General features: G+C 36.6%; 1 protein-coding gene across 1 annotated transcript in view; it reads right to left on the bottom strand.

The window, feature by feature from the left end:
- Positions 1–9,500: 9,500 nt before the first annotated feature.
- The window catches only part of USP6NL (USP6 N-terminal like), a 92,305-nt gene continuing 79,802 nt past the window's right edge, over positions 9,501–22,003 (bottom strand). Inside the window, exon 14 of the mRNA XM_072401790.1 lies at positions 9,501–15,136. Coding sequence (XP_072257891.1) covers positions 13,722–15,136 — 1,415 coding nt within the window. The 3' untranslated portion in view covers positions 9,501–13,721. The remainder of the gene's footprint in view (positions 15,137–22,003) is intronic.

Here is a 22,003-nt window from a genome sequence, read left to right as displayed (position 1 = left end):
CAAAAGTGGTGTGTGGGCAATGATCTTACTGCTCTGAACACAGATTTCGGCACAAAGCCAGAAGACATTTATGTTATGAGTTCTAGATCATTAGTGTTTTTTGTACAAGGAAAAACAAACATACACCTAATTGTGATATTTTTTTTAATTTTTACTAATGGTTACCTTTTACTCAGATTGTTGTCCTTGCAGATCTTTTAACATTTGGTTGTCTGAACATTTCTTGTTAACCTGATGTTTTGTCCAAATTGGGATAGTCAAATAGTGCTTGATTTTTAAAGGCAATGATTTGATTACACTTCTCTTATTATTTGAAAGCTGGATCAGTCTTATGAAACCAAAAGTTGTGAAACCAGACTATGATCAAATCCAATTCACACATATGTGCTTGCAGGAATGCACCTGTGTCCCCATACCCTGAGCCTTTGATCTACTGTGCTCTGCATTAGGCGGCCCACCGCTGGCCAAAGCAGGCTGGATTTAATTCCAATGGCTGTTAGAGGATGACTGCATATTATTGGTTTGAATTAAAGTATACCTTTTTAATGCACTAGGGTTTTGGGTATGGTTTATAAGTGGTAACATCTGCATAAATGCCCGGCTTTGCAAAATACAATAAAAAAAAAAATGATGGAAGATTTTTGTATCTCAATATTGTTGACTTGCTGCAGCCATTTTCAGACAAATAGCAGTTGCAGATTATTGCTCTGAATAGGCTTTCTGCATTGGAGTGACCATTTAAAGCCTCCAATAGAAGATTTGTATGATATTTCAGAACAGGAGACAGAGCATTGTCCATGTTTTTTAGTGTAAAAACAAACATTAAACAAATGTTTCAGGACAGTAGTTAAAAAATGTAGTTTTACATCTTTATCATCATGGTATATTGTTAAGCCATGAACGTAATTTGATTTTGTATATATTTGAAACCAATTGTACATCAATATTTACATGAATCATACAAAATGGAAGAATAAAGGTTTCCAATTTACAAACATATTTCAACAGTTGTTCGCCGATATTTGTGATAAAATTTTATTTTTTTAAAATGTCCAGCTTTCTTAGAGTTAAGTGCTAGCGATGTAAATTCCATTTAGATCCAGAAAGCCCAAAGCAGAACATCTTACAGATACCAGATATTCTGGAGGAAAAGGAGATGAGCAGTCATCTGTGGACAAGGGTAATCATAGCAAAACTGCATGAAACAGAGCGTGCACTATATCCCAGGCAGTGTGAAGCAGAAAGAGGCTAACTGTGAGATTGAAGAATTGAAAAGCAAGTAGCACTGGTGAGGTGGGGGAAATAAATCCAGGCAGGACACTACAAGCCTACAATGTGTTGAACATATTTCAGCCATTGCAAGGAATATACAATCAAACAAAAAAAGTCACAAAAGGTATATTTGCTTCAAATGTTATAGTACTTTGTTTTGGGGGCAAAGTGTTTCCTGGCCCCATAAAACAAACCTCTAAATCTTTTTCCTAATATTGGAAGGAGGCACACAGAATGGACAAATAGGATTTGACTAGCAATTACAGCATTTAAAAAAGAACACCTGTCAACACAGCCACAAAAACTTCACTTCCTGCCCTACTGACCACTCAATCAGCGGGAGAACTTTGACAGGGGAGGTAATCATTAGTAAATAAATCATTAAGCATTTCTAAACTTTTTCAACAAAATCTAAATTTCCAAAAATACTTGATTGATCACAGTGCTTTTATAAGGAAACATCAACACTAATGGAATAATATCAGAGGAATGCCTTATAGAAAATGATATGGGCTGCCATTGCTAATTTTCTGAAAATGCCAATTGTCTGTTTGTAACATATACACATACATTTTTTTTCTCACATACTTTAATAAAGATAAATTTTCACTTCGTAGTACAGAAAACCAACTATAGAAACCAATACAGCACCTTCACATAGCTGTGGTGTCATGCAGACATAACAAGGTCAGTATATACTTTTTATTACTGGCTGTAGCGGGTTGCCCATTGATAGAAAAAAGGGGTAGAGGTCAGCACCAGTAATTACAAGAGGATTACAATACTGTCCGGGTCACTGTTCATACACAAAAAAGCTTTAAATTGAAACGTGCCAGCTTGTCTTTGTGTGGTTTCCTACATCTGAGCACTACCTTGCAGAAACAGAAAATAAAACAGTGACAGGGATTGTACAAAGCACAGTGATAAGTAAAAAGAAAGAAAATTCACTGCTGCCAAGTTGTCAGCTATCAACTTAATGAGGGTCAGTTAAACCCTTGCTGTGTATTTTCTTAGTCAGTGGGTCTGGTATTCCAGCGACACTTGTTAGAGGATTGTGAGTGACAGTAAGGACAAGCACAATAGGTGGTGTAACATATAGGCTTGAAAAACTGACGTTAAATGTTCAAGGTAGCGCTTAGAAGCGGGAAAGAAACGGTTGTAGAAATGCTATTTTAGAAAAGCTACCTGACTATAGCTGATGCACTGATGCCCAGGCTATTATGTACATTGATACCTTTGCATGGTCAGCATATAAAATGTATTCAATTAAGCCTTAGTTTTTATTTCTTGTTAAGAGTCCTAAATGTATGAGGTAAAAAAAAAATTAGGGGATATCTAAACAGATGCATTCCCTACATATACTACTAAATTGAAATAAGCAGATGTAGAATTTATCTGTCTATTGGTTGGTACATATTCACAGTTCATAACTATGCTCATGGGTCCAACTGGTACCATCACAAGTAGAAAGTATAGAAAAACCTGTAATTGTTAGCACATTCCCCCATTGTATTTTATGTTTACCCTGTTTTGCCTAAAGCTGCGTACACACTTCCAATTTTTATCGTTGGAAATGAACGACGAACGAACAACGAACAATCGATTGGTCAAAAATCGTTCGTAAAAAAAGTAACCAACGACGCCGACGAACGAGAATAGTCGCTGGAAATGAACGACCGGCGGATCGGATTGGACGACGATCGTTTACCATCGTGTGTACGGTCGTTCATTGATCGTCCATGGTCTGAGCATGCGTGATGAACGAACGTTCGTTCACTTCCTGTCGTGCACGTCACTTCCTGTATCGCTCAAACGATCGCATCTATTGTGTGTACAATATCTGCGAACGATCGTGTCGTTATCTGCATGTACAGGATCGGTGCTATACGATCGTTCGCCGTTCGTTTACCAACGATAATTATTGGAAGTGTGTACGTAGCTTTACTTTGGTAAAAAGCAATCTTTTTCAAAGAGATTTAAAATTACATTATTATTTTTTGGTAAAAGATTACTAGAAATTGTTTTCTGTGGACTGTTTTTAGGAACCTTGGACAATATGGGTATAGTCGGAACCCATTTTTTCTGTTTAATTCACCTCTAATCAAGCTGAGACAGGCAAATTTTTACACAATGGGAAAAAAATGCCTGTGTAAAACTGAACTAATTGTTGTGAATATACTTTGTTAACATTCACAAATTGGATAACCAGATTGGGATAACCAAACAGTGAGCTTAAACCAGAGTCAGAAAATGATTGTTTATTTAAAAATTCTTACTCATATTTAAACTTTCACACAACTATCTACCAAGGTCTGTCACATTCTTCATTACATGGTGGTTTTCAACCATTATCAAACGAGATTTGCCCATCAAAAATTGAGTAAAATGAGATGTAAAAATTAAATGAAGCAAAATCCTGTTTTTCAATAGGGATGCTTTACTATTCATTATATTTGTCACAAAATGAATGTAAATTTAATAATAATATTATTTTAATACATAAAAAACAACCCTTGTGGCTTACCATACCCCACTCCCAGAGTTAAGGAGCCCTACACATCCACGCCAGCTGGAATAAGATGTAAGTGTGCATCCCCCTGCTATTTGGATACTAAGCAGCATGCTCTCCAGCACTTGGTGTACTTTGGTGTATTTGGGGGTGTACTTTAAGTAAGTAGGGATGAGCAGGCAACACCCCTCCCATCCAAGAGCTGACAGATACTTGCCTTTCCAGACTCTAATGGTCTCTAAAGGTGAAGGCCCAAGTGCTGTCAGGGTAGGCAGGTAGGAGAAATACTCATCTTCCCTGATAAGTTTGGGTGGGAAGTAAATTTTCACAATCATGGGAGGCTTCTATTTGCTATAATTAATTTTCCTTATTCTTTTAAAGCCAAACTCTAGCACAAAATCCCCAAATTGCCCCAAATTACCAAACGCAGTACATTTACCTCCCTGGCGGTCTGATTAAATAAGTATTTTTAAATGTCAAATCGGTACATTTAAAAATACTTATTTTAGATTTCCCACCTTAAATGTCCCATGTCTGCCAGGCATATGGGTCTCCTGGCTTTGCGTTCCCAACATTCACAATTTCACGGTGATTGTGGCTCGGGGTTACTGCTTTTGATACTGAAAATTAACCCCGAGCACCGATACTTTGAATCGTTAAGCAATCATGAGAAATGTAAGCATTACCTGTGACATTATAACTTCCAGGCATACTTTTTGGAAAGTTGTGTGGCAGGATGATGAGACGTAGGCAGCAGATTTGTAGGTCAAAGGACAGTTCTCTTCTGTTGATTATGAATATTATCTGCATAAATCTGGATATCTGGATATTATAACACCCACAGCTGCAATCATTGGGAAGATGTTCGGCAAAGGAGAATACCTCCTGACATTGTAATATAAGTATCTCTTAGATAAAAAAAAGTATCATTTGTAAGAGATACTTAAATTACAATGTCAGGAGGTTCTCCTGTGCTGGGCATCTTCTCAAGGATTGCAGCTGTGGCTGCATTCATTGAGGAGAGTGTGCGATCCCCGGGGAACTAGAGGTTAATTAACCTCTAGTGCCCGGGGATCGCAGAGGATGCAGCCCTGGATATCCTTCTGTTTGGCGAGAGCTCGACCTCTCTGTGAATCTGAAGGCCGTTCTCGCTTACATTTTCGGTAAGCGAGAAAGGCCCGTTTCGCCGCGAGATCGAACTTAATATTCTCTCTCGCCTCATCCCTATTTGCAATGTGTGTGGTCTATAGTCTTACCCTTTTTTGCTTCACATACCTCATCTTGGATAACTTTGAATACTCTACTAAGGTGATCATGTTCAATATCAGTTTTCCTTAATAAATCTGTATTTGTTTGTTTTATCTTGGTAAGATTTATAATTTTTAACTTGCTCTTCATGAGAGGCCATGATCATATCAAAAGCTGCAAATAAATTCTGTATTTTGTCTTGTAAAACCCTGTTGTTATTTTCTTTTCTCAGCATTTGCTTTTCAGAGTCCAGTAATAGTTCTTCCAATGTATCTATTTTTTTGGTCATAGCCATGCAGGCTGCATATATACCTGCTAAAGCTAGGCTTTTTAGCAGTTTACTCTTTTTACCAGTCTTCATTTGTTGATCAAATAATTCCTGCACATATGCCCATGGAGACTCTTTAAATTTAGCATCTGAGGCAAAATTGATGCTTTTATGTTTAAGATTGTAAGCTGACACAAACCTTCCCTAACTGAATAAGGAAGCCATTTCCAACAGGCCGGTACCTGGAATTTGCAACTTAGTATAATAAATTTTATTAGATGACTGATACAAGGTGACCACTTAAAGGAAAACTTTAAACCAAAACAAAATGTATCTAGAAATCAAGAATAAAGATAAAGTTATGCCACTCCAGGCTAAACCTGCCAACACAAGTTTTACCCCAACAATAGACTGACTGGAATGCACACGTATAAAAGAACAAAGACCTGATAAAACAAATGGTGCTTCTTGTCATAAATAGTCAATACACAGACAACAGTCTGGGTGATATCAATGATCACACATCAGCAGGGAACAAAATGCTAAAGCTTCAATTATCCCCACCTAAACAGACTAATAAAACTTAACCACTGCTGACAGTAAAACAAAAATCCTAAAATGCAATGGCTACCTGAACCATGCTTAAATGAAATCAATTTAGGATGCTTTTGTTCAAAACAAAAAACAAAATCTCACTATATGAACAGTGAGGGAAAGAAGTATTTGCCCTCTGACAAAGAAATGATGAGTCTATAATTGTAATGGTATGTTTATTGCAGGTGTGAGAGACAGAATAACAACAAAATGACCCTCAAAAACCCAGTGCTGAGAGCTTGATCTGCATTGTAATGAGTGAAAAAAGTATTTGATCCCTATCAACCAGTCTGGAGACTGGCTGGATCACTCCAGGACCTTCATGTGCTTCTTCTTGAGCCACTCCTTTGTTGATTTGCTGTGTGTATTGGGTCATTGTCATGCTGGAGTACCCATCCACGACCCATTTTTAATGCCGTGGCTGAGGGAAGGAGGTGCTCACCCAAGATTTGACGATAGATGGCCCCCCCGTCCATTGTCCCTTCGATGCGGTGAAGTGGATATATTTATCCACATATCTCTATAAACAATCTTGGGGTGCAACACTTCTGTAAGAGCTCCTGTAACTGGAAACTTCTTTTCTGCTCTGCTGCCACTCCAACAACTACAAGTTTTCCTTTTTTCCAATAGGAGATGATTTTCATTAAATGCTGCGCATAGTGATATAAGCTTTGGGCAGTATCAATTTTATTTTTTTGCATATGATATTACTAATAAGCATCACAATTTCTTTTACACTGCAGAATTTGTTCTGGACTAACGCTTAGTGTTTCTGTCCAGTATGTGGACAGAAAATGTCAAGGCTGTTTATGGTCTTTATGTATTTCCAAGGTTGTAAAGTGTAAAGCAAAATTAATAAAGCAAAATTAATAAAGCATAACTAAACTCACCTAACCTTCCATGATGAAACATCTGTGAGCTTCCCTGCATCTTTGCCTTACATTCTGGGTTCAAAATTTCAGCCTCCTAGATTAGCTATGCTGGGATAAACGAACTCTTGGTTTATGCTTGAAGTCATTCATCCTGGAATATGCCAGAATTGCATGTTGCAATTTTTTTTGCATAGAAGACATACTATGTTTCTTTAATGATAAACAATCTACTTGCATTTTCTGTTTCTCCCGAGTACCTTGTTGAAAAAAAAAATGGGAAAATGCACAGGTAACTGCAGCAAAAAGCCACCAACTCCACAAGCTGCCATCAAACATCTCAGCACTGCAATGCCCAGAGACACTCAACTTGGGTATACTAATTTTCCAAAGTTATATTCATAATAGGCAGAGCCCTGTGTGATAATGATCCGACCAGCTAAAGGCAGTGCTGGTTCATTGCTTAAGAATGCAGAATGAGCAAAGAGAAAATCTACCTATTTTTGATTACCAGGAAGAAAGACTGTGGGCAGCACAAAGATGATTTTCTGCAGAAACAGGATGTGCTATCAGCTACCTGAAACTGCTGTTAGCTTTACTTTTATCCACAGGTTGGCAATAAAAAAACAAACAAGGTTGTGTTCTCAAGAAAATAAAAAGGCAGAAAAGGAATTTTGTTTTCGTGGATATGTCATGAGGCTTTCTCTACTGGCCTGCCTCTGTAGTTTTGTCAGATTCAAATATTCACACTTGCCTTTGACAGTTTGCATATTTTGCCTGGTTTCAGCAATATAAAAGCATCTTTTATACACTAACAAGGATCTGAGCTTAGGCAAGGTGATTAATTTAAGTCAAATTGGGAAAAGGAAATCCTTTGTTTGCAGTGTGTGCCGAATCTTAGGGTATAAAGTAGATATGGGAACTGATCTCATGAGCCTTTTCTTATACACTTCAGAGTTTATCAGCTTCAGAAATCTGTATTTCACTACTGACAGGTCACAATGCAAAGGAGAAAATTAACTTTTCTCTTCAATTGCATTGCTTGTTATTTGACAATATGGAAACGGGCTATTTACTGGACTTGTAATAGCTTTTTTTCTTCCCAAAGAAACCTATGCTAGCATGACAGTTGTAAATATTTTATCTTCATCTTTTACATATGTCCAAAAAATGCAATCCTTGAGACAGAATTATTAGTCACAAGGGCGCACCAAACCACATTTATCTACACATGCCCACAGTGTTGATATGATTTAGCAAATGTTTCCATCACACATTGACAAGAGGGTTTATTGCTTTTATGCTCTATAGGCAAAAAATCCAGGCATTTTTGATTAGAAGAGTCACTTACCACTTTGAAAAAATATACACATATATAATTACAGTAAAACTCTCCAAAGCCCAGTACAGACGTCAGAGGATTGCCCATAAAAACCACATTTTTGTGATTGTTTCTATTGAGAGATGATCAAATGAGGACTGTACCATTCTATTCTGGTAAATAGGGAATGTGAGGAGATGACAAGCAAGCGGCACCCTGCTCTGCTCTCATCCAATGAAGTGTACAGTGGTCATTCCCATTTGGTCTCATGCATGTGCCGGGAGATCAGCAATTTACTTTCCTCCCATTTACAGCAGGCTTATGACACCCAATCTCACACCTGCACAATGTGAGATTAGGTGACATACTAGAAAAACTAGAAGAAGAAAGAAGATGGCAGTACCCAGTGCAGAAGTGACGTTGCAAGACCAAACTGAAGACCGCTCTGGAGGGATCAGGGGCTCTGCAAACGTAAAGGAGAGTGTGATTTTTTTATTTTAACCATAGTTCTGCTTTATATATGTCCTGCTATTTACATGATTTAGTGCTGGAAATGTCCAATGTGTTTATAAATGTAGAGGACAAGTCAGCAGGAGGTATTGGATCTATAACTAGTGATAGCTGAAGGGGATAAAAGAAAGTCGACACACCTTGACATGTTGGTCTTCTAAGTCATCTAAGAGAATCATGCCTCACAAAAGGAGGCGTATTCAAAACAAAACAATAATAAAACCTAATTAAACATTTGGAAGAGCATCTTTTACCTGGATAAGAAATCTTTACTTTACTGAAACTGCACCTGAAATTTTTGTTTTTCCAAAGAACACCCGCCATTTTCTCCTTAATCCAAAACTGCTTGACAGCAAAGTGTAATAAAAATCTGATTTCACATTGGACATCATCTGTAACGGATTGTATGTTGTTACTCATGGACATTACCTTTGGTTCCTTTGTACATTATTTGTATGCTATATCCACTTGTTATACACATTCACGTTTATTTACCTATGTTTATTGTTGTATTTTTGTTATAAAAACTTTATTAAACCTGATTGAAACAAAAATCAGATTTCACTCTCCTAACAGTGGGTGTTTACCCTTATTCCTAGATTTCACTGCATGCATACAAGTTGGTTGTGGCAACCTATTATGTCCACCTCAAAGGAAACTCTTCAAAAATCCTGGGTATAAGCATATGCCTTAGCGGATTGCTGTTAACTTTAAAAACCATAAACCTTTCCCTGGGTCTTTGAGTTAGTTTTAGTTTGTTATCAAGGCCTAATTTACCTGACTTTAGGGCTATTACTGACCCAATGCCATTTGTGGCCAATAAACACCTTATATTAGGGCAGGGAATGGATCAATGTCAAACCTAGTAAAATAAATGTAGACATACACACACATACATATACACACACATATATATATATATTTGTATTTATATTAAGAGCAGTTTTCTTGTGATAAACCATTTTAGGAATTCATTTTTTTTTTAAATAATTAAAATGGGGTTCTTTGTCAGAGTGATAGTATTTGGACATAGGTAAACATACAATCAAGTATCTACAAATGTGTAAAATTTTCTTAAGGGTTCGCAATTATTGTGTTCAAAATTCACCAAACACTATTTTTTACACAGACTCTTATTGATACAAACTTTACCCCAAATAACAAAAGATTTTCCCCTTACTAAGAACACAATCTGTACATCCAAATAACACACACAGTCTTTATGTACTTAATATGTTAATTTTAACATGTTAAAAAATACAGTCACATTAAAAAGAACAGTTAAAAACTGTAGCAGATGAAATATGAAAATATTGTGTATATATTTATACATTCAAATCTACAATATTTGACATTGCTGATACATATTTCAGAGCTATGGTAATGGCCCAAAAAATGTATACTGCCCAGCTTCATTGGGAATCGCAGGTCTGCAGTTAGGGCACGTACACTGTTGTTAACAGTCCCATTTTATGTACATAATAAGCACACAATACTTTTATTGGAAAAGTCAGCAATGTATGAAACCAGTAAAAGATTACAATATGAATTTTGTAACTTGTTTCAGTGTAGTGTTCAGTTAACCGGTTAACACATTCAGTATTAGGATTACAATAACCCACCATATACAGAAATTACATTAACACTAAAAAACTATGTAAAATCTTCTTTTACATACTTATATTATCTGTACCATATTACTCAAAAACACAGCCTTCATAATCCAATGTGAAGCACTAAACATTTCTGACAAATCTGACATTATAAGATAGGGCAGTAAAACAATATATTATGTAAATGATCCTATTGAGTTCTGTTAGGATGAATATAGTCTGACAAAAGATATATGTACCTCAGCATTTAGCCCTGACAACTATGTACAGTTTTTGTACTTACAAATCTGTATGCATGTCACATACCTACATTAAGGGCTCATCTGCACATTGTGGCATGTATTATAATCTACAGTCACACACCACTTTAAAGTATGTGTATTTCAAAAACCAACCTCAGGAGTCCTCTGCACAATGTGGTCCCTACTATTAACCATCATTGAAACCCACTTATAAGTTAACTTAGTAATAAATAGTGCTATGAATACATTTATATCAAGATTACCTAAAGGGGTAAACTCTTGCCTTTTTAATAATATAGAGATATGCAAAGGTCTGGGTTGCTCAAAACAGTTTGAACTGACCAATCTATAAGCTCTAGATAAGCTCATAATAAAAAACAAGGTGTTTTGAAGGTGGCTGATGAGCTAATAATTGTAGAGGCCTTCTTACTCTACACTCTCCCTGCTGGTTCAGGCAATTACTGTTTGCTACATGCTTTTGAAACATTCACATTACCCAAAAAGAATCCATTACCAATAACATATATATTCTTATTTGCACTATGATTAGTCCAGACTAGGTATGAGGTTTAAATTTATTCTTACTATGGGTTTGACTGGAATCTAAACAATTTGCTTCTTCCCCAAACTTATGAGGACTATGTAAAAAGAATGAATGCAAAAACAGTTAGCAAAACAGCTTGTTGAGGTACACAGATTGTATTTTTACCATTGGCTGGTGGTGTTGTCAGTTGCTCCCGATAGGTATTGAAATCCTAAACTCTCGGTATGTGTCTGTAGTTCACAAATGGCACAGCAAAATCAGTCCAGAAAGTGGGCACACAAAATACTTTAGGAGCACGTTTGATTATAAGTGAAAAAATGAATGCAATAACTGTAATTTACAAAAACAGATTTTGCTACCCTGATTAACAATATCAAGTTTGCCAGAAAGGTGAAAAAGTAAAGCTATGTTGAACATGAAAAGTAACATTAACACTTATATATATAATTAAGGTTTTGTGTGTTTTCCCTGCTTAGCAAGGCAGTACAGTGCTACTTTGGTTTGTGATGCTGTTATGTGAAAGCCGAAATGACTAAAATTATACTTTTTTTCTAGAACAGTAAAAAGGAGGAAAAAGAGAGCAAGAAAGAGAGAAATCAATGAAAAATGTGTCAATCAGAAGTAGCTAAAAACCCACTCACTTCGGCACTTGGAAATAAAGCAGACAATTCAGATTGATTTGCCTTCTCTTAACTATTAGTGTCATTTCAGCACACAATGCATCGGTTCATAAAAGGTGTGATCATGTAATGATAAAACAGCAGACATTAAGCCATTAAAAGCCAAGGCACATAGTTAGACATGCTGTTGGAGGAGAGTGTATGATTACTGAAGAAGGGGAGAGGTTTGACTTTAAGTAAAGAAGAAAGAAATAATGAATAAAAAATAGCATTTCCCATGTAATGTTTACCCATTCCGTAAGCAATTGGAAAGTGTTATGTAAGAAAATAAGGAAAGATGAAAATAGTGTGATTACTGGAGGGATAATCAGATAAACACTTTCAAGTTCAACTCAATAGAGCTCGCATAAACACTGCAACCACTAAGTATCTGTAGAACAACATGCCAGGCCAGTAATCTGGTAAGGAGAAGTAAGAATCATATACAGTCATAAACATCATAGTCTAATGAAGTGGACCAGAGGTATCTGTAAAGAAGGCACCATGCACAGTATCATAGGAATGCTTTGAAAGGCATGTCTGCCCATTTGTTGCCCAGGCCAAGCTCTTTCTGCTACCAGAAATGCGTACTTATCTTTTCCTTAGACATTGGAATCAATGCAACACTCATCTAGTTTATCAAAAATGCTACATTTTTTTTAAACCTGCATTGGATCCTAATAGTTCCTGTTACTTTTCCAAACAAGCACAGAATAAAAGCTAAATATTAAACCCATTATTATGAAAGGCTTGTTATGTGTAAAAGAGTTAGGGGAAATGCACTCAATCTGCAGTCATCTGGGTGTGCTGTGATTTTAATTTAGATGCTCTGACCTTATTGCATTAGCTTTTGTTATTTTATTTTTTTTTTTTTTTTTGCATGGGATGCACTCAACACCTACATCTCACAGCTGGTACAGCACTTTCAAAATCAATATTGTTAAAGTGCATAGTGTCAAATGGTTACAATAAAGAACTTTACAGCATTAGCAGATTGGAGCTGTTGGAAGACATACCATTAAATCTAAAACAACCTGGGCGGAATCTATAGCAGCTACTGCTGAACCATCTAGCACTGACAAAGTTTGACAAGTGCATTAAAGGATGCTGTAAGAATCATGTCATCCTAAAAGGAGCTGAATAGTAGGTTAATTTATTAAAAATAAAGCACTTTCTTATTTACAGCACTTTTTGCTGCACTATTTTATGAAGACAAAAATATTCTTAATTCAATTCACTAAATATCTACATATCAAACAGAACATTTTAAAAGAAGAAAGATCATATTTGCAATAGACAGGTCTATCCTGCATACTGCTGAATACAGCCAGTAAAAATGAGAAGAATGTAAGGATACACACAGTATCATGCCTGGAACTACTCTGAGTACTTTGGTTTTCTGCACCATTACTACCTAAAAATACAGAAGATATCTGGTTTCTGACTATAAAGGACCTTGCATGTTTGTAATGCAAGTATGACCAAATGGGATATTGGAATATAACTTACAATGGGTGTGAAATGGTTTTAAGAACTTTGGAGTCCTGCATTATATATCAGTACTATATAAATATGTAAAGAGAATTAAAAAGGAATTACTAAAGACAGGTAGAGGGAACTGCAAGAGTCCATTAGTTTGAATGCTATCAAAGGTGCAATAAATATCTTCAGCCTGCTCCCAGCTGCATTCTTATATTAAAAAAACCAAACACTTTTTTTGTACATGTTTCCTAACACGTATATATCAAAAAACTTGAAACAACTAAAATATTTTACCAATAGCAAACAGATTAGGCTAGATTCAGGCACTAAAGTACTGGAGCTAGAGTTTAATAAATATTTCCAAATAGTATGTACAGAATAGGCTACATTTTTAGGAATCTAGACTGTAGAGCCTAAAGTCTATAAGCAATTACTCCCATACATTTTTTTTTAACAAAGTTTGCATGTTGATGTCTCTCTATGATTATCTACTTCAGACCTCTTATCACAACCCAAAGATTTACATCTGAAATGTTCTTCCAAAGACAAAGAAATAGGCTGTCTCCAGAGAACCAGAAAGAGACTGCTGTTCAGAGCATTACGGACTCATGCATTATTAAACCGTCGCGGCGATTTCGGTAGGCCGGAGAAGCCACTCCAGATCTGGAATGCATATAGTGTGGTGGAGTTCCATGATCCTCTTGTGGAGAAGTTCTTGGTCTTACTGAGCTGTTAACAGACAAAGATGAAAAACTGTTGACTGGAACTGTAGGTGGATGTGCGTCTGGAGATCTCTGTAAATTTGACAAATAACTTCTTGAGGCTTCTCTGTTTAAGGGCTGTCCAAATGTCTGAAAAGATAAATCAGGGAAGAATGCGTGGTCTGCAACATAGTCTATTGGAGGAAGAATATACTTTTGGTTTTCTTTATGGTTAAAATTTCCTAAACGCAGGGTGGAACTTTCATCTGCAGGCAGGACTTCAATCCTGCTAGAGGGGGACATACCGGGGTTATGTCTAACACTTGAAATTGCTGGTAATTTATCAGGAGGAACATCAAAACTATATCCATAAGATTTTTGAGATGGACTAGGCCAGTTTACTGGTGAATGCGGTTCATTATTTAAACGGCTCATTGAATATTTACCACCCTCTGGGTAAAAAGGAGGGCTGCCGTAATATGGGGGTAGAGGTTGTCTTTGATTGTACCCATCTTCAGTACCTTGATATAGTGGAGACCGTATTGGAGAATGTGTTTGCATATTCATTCCTGAATTATTCTCAGTTGATCTCGCTGGACTGGAGCCTTTAGAAGGATGCTGTGAGGAAGTAGCACTGGTGTACATCACATGTCTTGTGGAGGAGAGGTCTGTTGAATGCCTAGAATTTTCAACATTGTCATTTTCATTTTCACCTCCAGAAACATTATCATACTGCGATGTATTTGACCCTCGTTTATTACCCACATCCGTAATCCTATTTTTATGTTTAGCAGTCACAAAGCGATTCTCAGCCTGGATTGCGGCATTATAGTCAGGTGGAGCAACTTTTACTTCACCCATGTGCTTCAGAAGAAGCTCCTTATTTTTAGAATCTGAAGGCAAATTCCATTTAGGACCGATTGCCTTAGATGCACTTGAAGTTGCATTTGAGTTTTGGTTAGCAGCAGCATGATCATAGTATTTAATGTTGTCTTGAGACAATGTGTTGGGCTGTGGAAATTTCTTATAATGCTGGTCCTGCTTGGGTTGCTCTGCACGGAAATCAGCAGCTCCTCTTTTTGATGACTTGAGGGTAGACTTTTCAATAGAATTCTTTCTTCTCCTTTCTCCAGTTGGAGACACTTGCTGGGCTTTGCTTGGAGATAGCACTTTCTCTTGAGGTTTTGCTTGTGATGGTTTTGTTTGAGTATTCTTTTGACCATTCATAACATGATTCATGTGTACTGGTGGCGGATCTGGAGGAACTTGACCCAGAGGCTTTTTGGGAAATTCTTCGTCCTTACCTAAAATTTAAGTATAAAAAAACTGTTATTTAAACAGCAAATTTAAAATATCTACATAACAAATCAGCTTGACTGTGCAAAAATACTGATACAGGCTACCCATACATACAATTAAAATGACAGTGAAATGTTTTGGGGATGTGGTGGGAAACTGGAGAAGCAAACTAAAGCCATCAGTAGACATCTAATAGGGTATCAAAAAAGACATTTTCTCCTGGTCTGCAATTAGCTTAAAAACGGCAATGAATAGGCATGATAAAATGTTGTAAGGTGCCAGGCCTCATAACTGGTAAGAGAGTAAAGAAATCCAGGAAGCACTGTACTATCAAAGCAAACAAAACAAATTAATGTTATCAACTTAAAGTGAAACTAAAGTCCCACTTTGAAAAACCCACGATCAGGCAGGTGTCTACTGTAGAAAGGTACAGATGATCGCTGACCAGCTGTCAAACTTGCTGCGCCACCATATTACTTTGCATGCACAGTTCAGCGTTGGTTACCAGGAAAACCTGGCTTCAATCGCACGTGACAGAAATTAATTCCCAAACACCTTCATAGGAATTATGTCATCCTAGCACAGCCAATTAAAATCGTCTCCAAGAAAAAAAAAGGGAAGGAAGGAAGATGGTGGCACCTTGCAAAGGAACAGCGATAGGCGAGTATAGCGTGCTTAGCTTCGTTTTAAGCTACCCATACACTATACAATATCTTTGATCCAGTAGGCCACAAAATTCAATTTAAAAAAAGACTGAATAGTTTGAAATTTGTTTTAGTTTTAATTGTGGTCCTATATGGTCATTAATATTAATTGGATATTGCTTTTTTTTCCCTTTCTCAACTGCTAAACTACTGCATTAAAACTGAAAACAGATTTTGCTTTACAAATGACAGATATTACAAGTGCTAATCTGTAGTATATTAGTATACTATGACTACAGCAAAATAGCTCTGTGACCTGCAGAAGCCTTGTAACTCTGCCATTCATACTGTGAAATAAAGTGTGTGAAGGGCAATAAATGGAGGATGGACCAGTGGCTGTGCTGGGTATAGGATACCGCTGAACTGGAGGAATCTCCTGGTATATACCTTTAATTCAGTTAAAGTGTGCACTTCCTTCATCCTAATTATAAGGATATATTCCTCATTTTTACCAATGTAGAATTATTCCCACATGGTTGTACAGCTGCCCATCTTCGCACCCCAACATAAGCATTGTGTTCCCGAATAGCACAGCCTGCACATTGGAATCCTGTTCGTTTGTAACCTGCCATATGCCCACCCTTCTGTGCAGCATCATGACAAGTTTATCTATTACAATGAGAGAGCTTAATCATAACCATAGAACGATTGCCAAATAATGCTAGGGATCCGTTTCTTTTGATTTAATCAAAAAAATGTTCCCACAGACAAAGCAAATAAGTTGTGATAGGAATCTGGAGTGGTATCTGACATGGAGTAAAAGTTTGATTTCTTCCGTTGATTTCTGTAAAAGAAAAGACTCTTGTTTTCCCTACTCTGGTGCTGCGATTTCTTGTCCACACATCTGATCACAGAAGATATTTGCATTTGTATGTGTTACTCGGTTTTGTTGGGTCATCTGTGCAGGAAACTGAATTATTTAGCATGTCCCTTCACAACTAAATGAGAATAATCATTTGTTCAAAAGAGTGAGAAAAAAAACATTAAGAGGTAACAGCACTCCTACAAAACAAAACCTTTTAATATAATCCATCTTTGTCTTGGATGGTATTTAAATGTATGTCCCATTTGTTAATAATGTCACTCTCGTAGTTCTTCAGGAGTTTATGTTAAGCTTGCCTCCCACACTAAGGTTTATGCTGATTCTGAAATTTAAATACCATGTGAAGTCAAATTTAACACATGAACTCACAAATCCAGCAAGTCAGTGGGTGAAATTCAAAAGAAAGAGCTACTCAATTACATAATTCAGAGATGAGCTGGGTGTTTTAAAACTTTCAATCATTTACCAACTATTATTTTAAGTACAAACATGTTGAATAATTATAATAAAATCCTACAACAAAAACAATTTCTGAGGCTTTCAGTTGTATGGTTCAATGCCGCCCTCTGGTGGTTACACGCTACATAACACCTGTGTTTGACTGCTACAAAGCCATTTTCACCCACAGTGAGTACATCAGCTCTAATAATTAAATGTTTAATTTTAGCCAGCATTGCTTAAATATACCACTATTCCTCTTTTTGTTGTTTGCAGTCAACATTGGATAAACAAAACAGATCTCAGGTTTATTAAATGTAATATTGTGCAAATCAAGTACAATCTAAAGTATTAATTAATGCTTGTTTTGCATTTCCTAAACTTGCAATCTGTGGTCTATAAGGATTAAAATGAAACAATTGAATTGCCTTGTGTAAAAGAAAAAAAGAAATAGTGAATGTGTTTGTGTCACAGAAATTACATCCCTAAGCTTTACCAGGGAGACAAAACTGTAGCATGTTAACAAATGCATAAAGGAAAAAAATGCTTCTTTAAGACTAAATGCTCCTTTAACCATCACAGCATGGATTAAGTCTAAAAAAAGGGCAGGCATTGCTTTATTTTAGTTAAATGTCACGAGAAAGCACCTGCTTTCTGCAGTGATAAAAAACTGACATCCTGCTGCAGCATTTAGCAGTCATTATAATGAAAAATAATGTGCTGAAAACTGCCAGAGAAATCAAAGCCTCTTATGCCTCTGCACGGTGGCTGCTGTGGGAATATGGTACTATAACAGAAAATGCCTACAACTAGAGCAGAAAGTGTGAATATAGATTTCTACAGCACTGTGCAACAGAAGAAAGATTCTGGAAGCTATAGAGCAGTGAATGTCAAAAGAAAACATTTTAGGCCACTTCAAAACCGTTCTATTGTAGTCTACATCTTGCCCTGAAGATCATCCCAGGTGGGTAAGAAACATAAGGCTGTTTAGTCTTTAATAAAGGTTAAAAGTTTGTTGTTTTCTGCTAACATCTTCTCAGTGAGCCCTATAAAAGTAAGAGGAGTATGGATTTTAACCGAAGAAATGCTTTGTAATGAGACATTATATTTGATGTGCTGCTTGTAAAGCCATGTAACGGTGATACCTTGTGGTGTTTTCCACGCAGAGCAAAGAATGCTTCATTTATAGTCATTGTGCCTGTGGTTTCCCTAAAGAATAATAGTACCCACATATATTTAAGGGAGGCCATGATCAGGGAATTTAGAATGCTTACTAAGACACGTAAATATTCTGTCATTCATAATAATGGATCCATGCACTAGGATAGATAGGTTTGGGTTGTGAATATTCCTCATAACCACGCTGGGTGCCATTTCTCCAGCTGTCATATTGTCCACTCACAGTAGTCTGGCTCCACAGAGATGCCATACTATTCACATATATAAGAAAGTAATGTCAGTACTGTAAAAGTGAGATGTAGAAAAGTGCAAAGGGAAATCTAATAGTTTATGATTGGGTTAAATATAACACAAATGCATTTCAGAGGTTAAAACACCTGATCACACAGATAATATATTTTGATAGTTCCATATCATTTGAGTGTTCCTTCATTCTCTTTTACACAAATTACACAGAAGAGAATATACATCATTATTTGTCCGAGAGACAGATCTTCATTTCCCGTCTCAATAAGGAACACTCTTCTCCTGCTCCCACCAGCTTATATTACCACCTTCCCATGGGTCCACTCCTCCATCTATCCTTCATTGGATCCAAGCCTTTTGTTATTCATTATTTAGCAGAAATGATGTAATTCCAACTGAACATGAAGCTCAGGATGACAACATGACCAAAAACTATTCAATATTATGCTTCATAAATAAACCTGATTGTGACAACTATACCTGGACGAGTGATCTTGCTCTCAAATAAGTAAGCCTGATTACCATTGTTAACCATTGTAGTGCTGTCAACATTCAAGATAGAACAAACAAAATGCAAAGGATTTCTTAGGTCTGTAAATCTGCCATACAAATATTGAATTCTGGCAATGGTATTTTTCTACTTATATGCATTTTATATGAGTTAATATTTGTTGGAACTATGTTTAGGCCTCTTAAAGCACCACCATGCAGAAATGTGGTGGCTTTCAAAGAAAATATCAACAGCCTGAATAGCCTAAGCCTAAATATGAATTATTCAGTCATTAAAAGACTGCTATGTTGGAGGAACAATAGGTGTATTTATTTTTAGCAGTCAGAACTTAAAGCGGAACCAAAATTAAAAGTTTGTTAACAGACAGGTTCATTGTTGCAGAAAGGACAAGTGATCACCCAATGCAATAAAACAAACCCATCTGATCATTATCTGCTGATCTGTGTATACAGCCAGTGTTTGCCAGGCAAGTATGCCTGTGGGTTTTAGGTCATCCTGGCCTGGCCAATCAAAACAGCTGATCGGAACCCAGAAGAGGAGAAGAAAATCAGAACCTGCAAGAGGAGAAGAAGATCGGAACGCAGTGTGGCAGAACAGGGACAGGGAAGGATTGCAGGAACATTACAACACAGCTTAGATTTGCACAATTGCATTTCAACAAGTCACAAGAATTCTGCAACAATGTCTTTGGAATGACAACACTAAAATGATGGTATTAGGCCAAAATGCACAGCACCACAGTTTGCGAAAACCAAACAGCATATCAGCACATACACCAACTATAAAGCGGTGGAGGGGTGATAATTTGGGTTTGTTTTGCAACAACAGGACCTGGGCACCTTACAGTGCCACACGGAACGTCTCTGTATACTAAAATTGTCTAAGGTCAAATTTAAGGCCATCTATGCGACAGCTAAAGCTTGGCTTGAAATTTGGGTGTGCAACAGGACAATGATGACAACAAAAAGAACCAGATGATTTTTTTTTTTGTCATAATACATAAAACTTAGAGTTGAAAAGGGGTGTATTTTTTTCACATGACTGTATATGTATGCAGGGTCAGCATTTTTTTCTTGGATAGAAAAGGAAAGTTACAGAAACCCTGTTGCTTTAGGTTGCTATCTGTGTATCTGTGCTATCAGTAGCTGCAAAGTAAATCTACGGGTACTTCTAAAGCTACGATAGGGGTGGTAACAGTGAAAAGGTGGCAATTAATAAGTCAGTAAATGGAGCTTTCTGATTCTCAATATATGGCAATTATGGAACAGCTAGAACTAGAATAAAAATAGTTTGCAGTATCCACTAACGTTTAGTATATATTTAAAATAAAAAAAATAATGTAATGTTATCACAAACTACTTAATGTCATCACTGACATTAACACAGCAATTCAGTTAGTACATCATGTCTTGTAAGGACTTGACCATTTTAGTTTAAATCAGAATGGACTGCTGGCACTCATACAAAATGCAACCAAGGGAATAAAAGCTTTCTGGTGGTGAAAACACATTGCAAACACATTCCTGTAACACATGAAATGTTTAAATAGATTTCCAAAAGGTGTGCGACATATGGCAAGAAGCACTGAGCTATGGTGCTAAGCAGCAGTGTTAGAGCGTTACTTTATGAAGTGTGAACCTGACTTAGATTCTAGGTGCTTAAAAGCTGTGAAGCCTGTGATACAGTTAGGTCCTATACAATGATGAAACCTATACTCTTCCCCAGCAAAATGAAAGACAAAAGAAAAATTGCAGCACTAACATATAATTCAATTTAACCCCAGAGAAATATATTGCATCCTTCTGCCAACTATCCCCACTCCTCGGAAAAATGAACCAAATCGATATTATGAGAACGTAGCCAATCGTTTTACTAGAAGCCACAATATATCACTGCAATCACTGCAAAATGAGAGGTTGAAAATCAGTTCACCAACAAAACATGTATCTGGAGTATTTAGACAAAATGTGCACACAGCAGCAGCCCTTCAATATTAAAATGTCTGGGCAAAGCATGTTAAGCTATCTTCCAAGCAATGGTCTCAAAATAAAAATTAAAAGAAACACTTAATGATGTATTCAAATAACAGAAAAAAGGAGAGACATGCGGATTTAAATTTTCAGTTACATTTTTAATTATATGTTTCAATATAACGTAAAAAAAACTTCACATGAACTTGACTTGAGCTGTCAGGAACAACTCTAATTGGCCGATCCACCACTTTTATAGAATACAAAAGTTACTCGTTATGGAAGAGCAAATATACATTTTAATTATTTGATTAGTGAAGTACTGTAATTTATGTACTACAAAATACTATATTAAGGGACGTATATACATTCCGGGAATATACAATCTTTATATCTCCCAGGTACTCAGAACAGTTGCTGAAGACAGGGCCACATGGTGGCACTAAAGTTCATCCTAACAAAAGCTCCAACGCTGTTTGCACAATGCCAATTCTAAGGAATTACATTTCATCATGCTTAAAAATTTCAAACAAATAATTCAAGATGGTGCATTTAATTTAAAGTAGATTTGTACCCTAATGGAATGACTTTCATTTTGCTACTATGTATCATATTAAGCAAGTACCAGGTATCATACAATTTATATCTGAAGTTTTGTACAAATACTTTGGAGTGGCCACCTGTACTGTAACATATAATATCCAATAACAAGGCCATGCCAGAACATGGTTTATAAAAGATGACATGTACGGAGCCACACTGTTATATTGTGTTTCTCTATTTGTATCTCATATTCTCAGATTGTGTGTGGTGTCCTTTTGTGGGAGTTTTAAACTCTGACTGAGCAATTCCTAATCTATTTGGGGTACTGGAAGTGTGGGAGGACCACAGCCTTCATTTACTTCATAGTCACAACACACAAATGTGAACGAGACACACAGAAAGTAAAGGTAACATTGGCAGTGAGGTGTGTTTGTGATGTGAGAAGACAGACAGAAGGA

This window comes from Pyxicephalus adspersus, chromosome 2 (genome assembly GCF_032062135.1).
Source record: "Pyxicephalus adspersus chromosome 2, UCB_Pads_2.0, whole genome shotgun sequence".
NCBI lineage: Eukaryota > Metazoa > Chordata > Amphibia > Anura > Pyxicephalidae > Pyxicephalus > Pyxicephalus adspersus.
The sequence above is the reverse complement of the archived record's forward strand: the minus strand, read 5'-3'. Positions and strand labels throughout refer to the sequence as shown.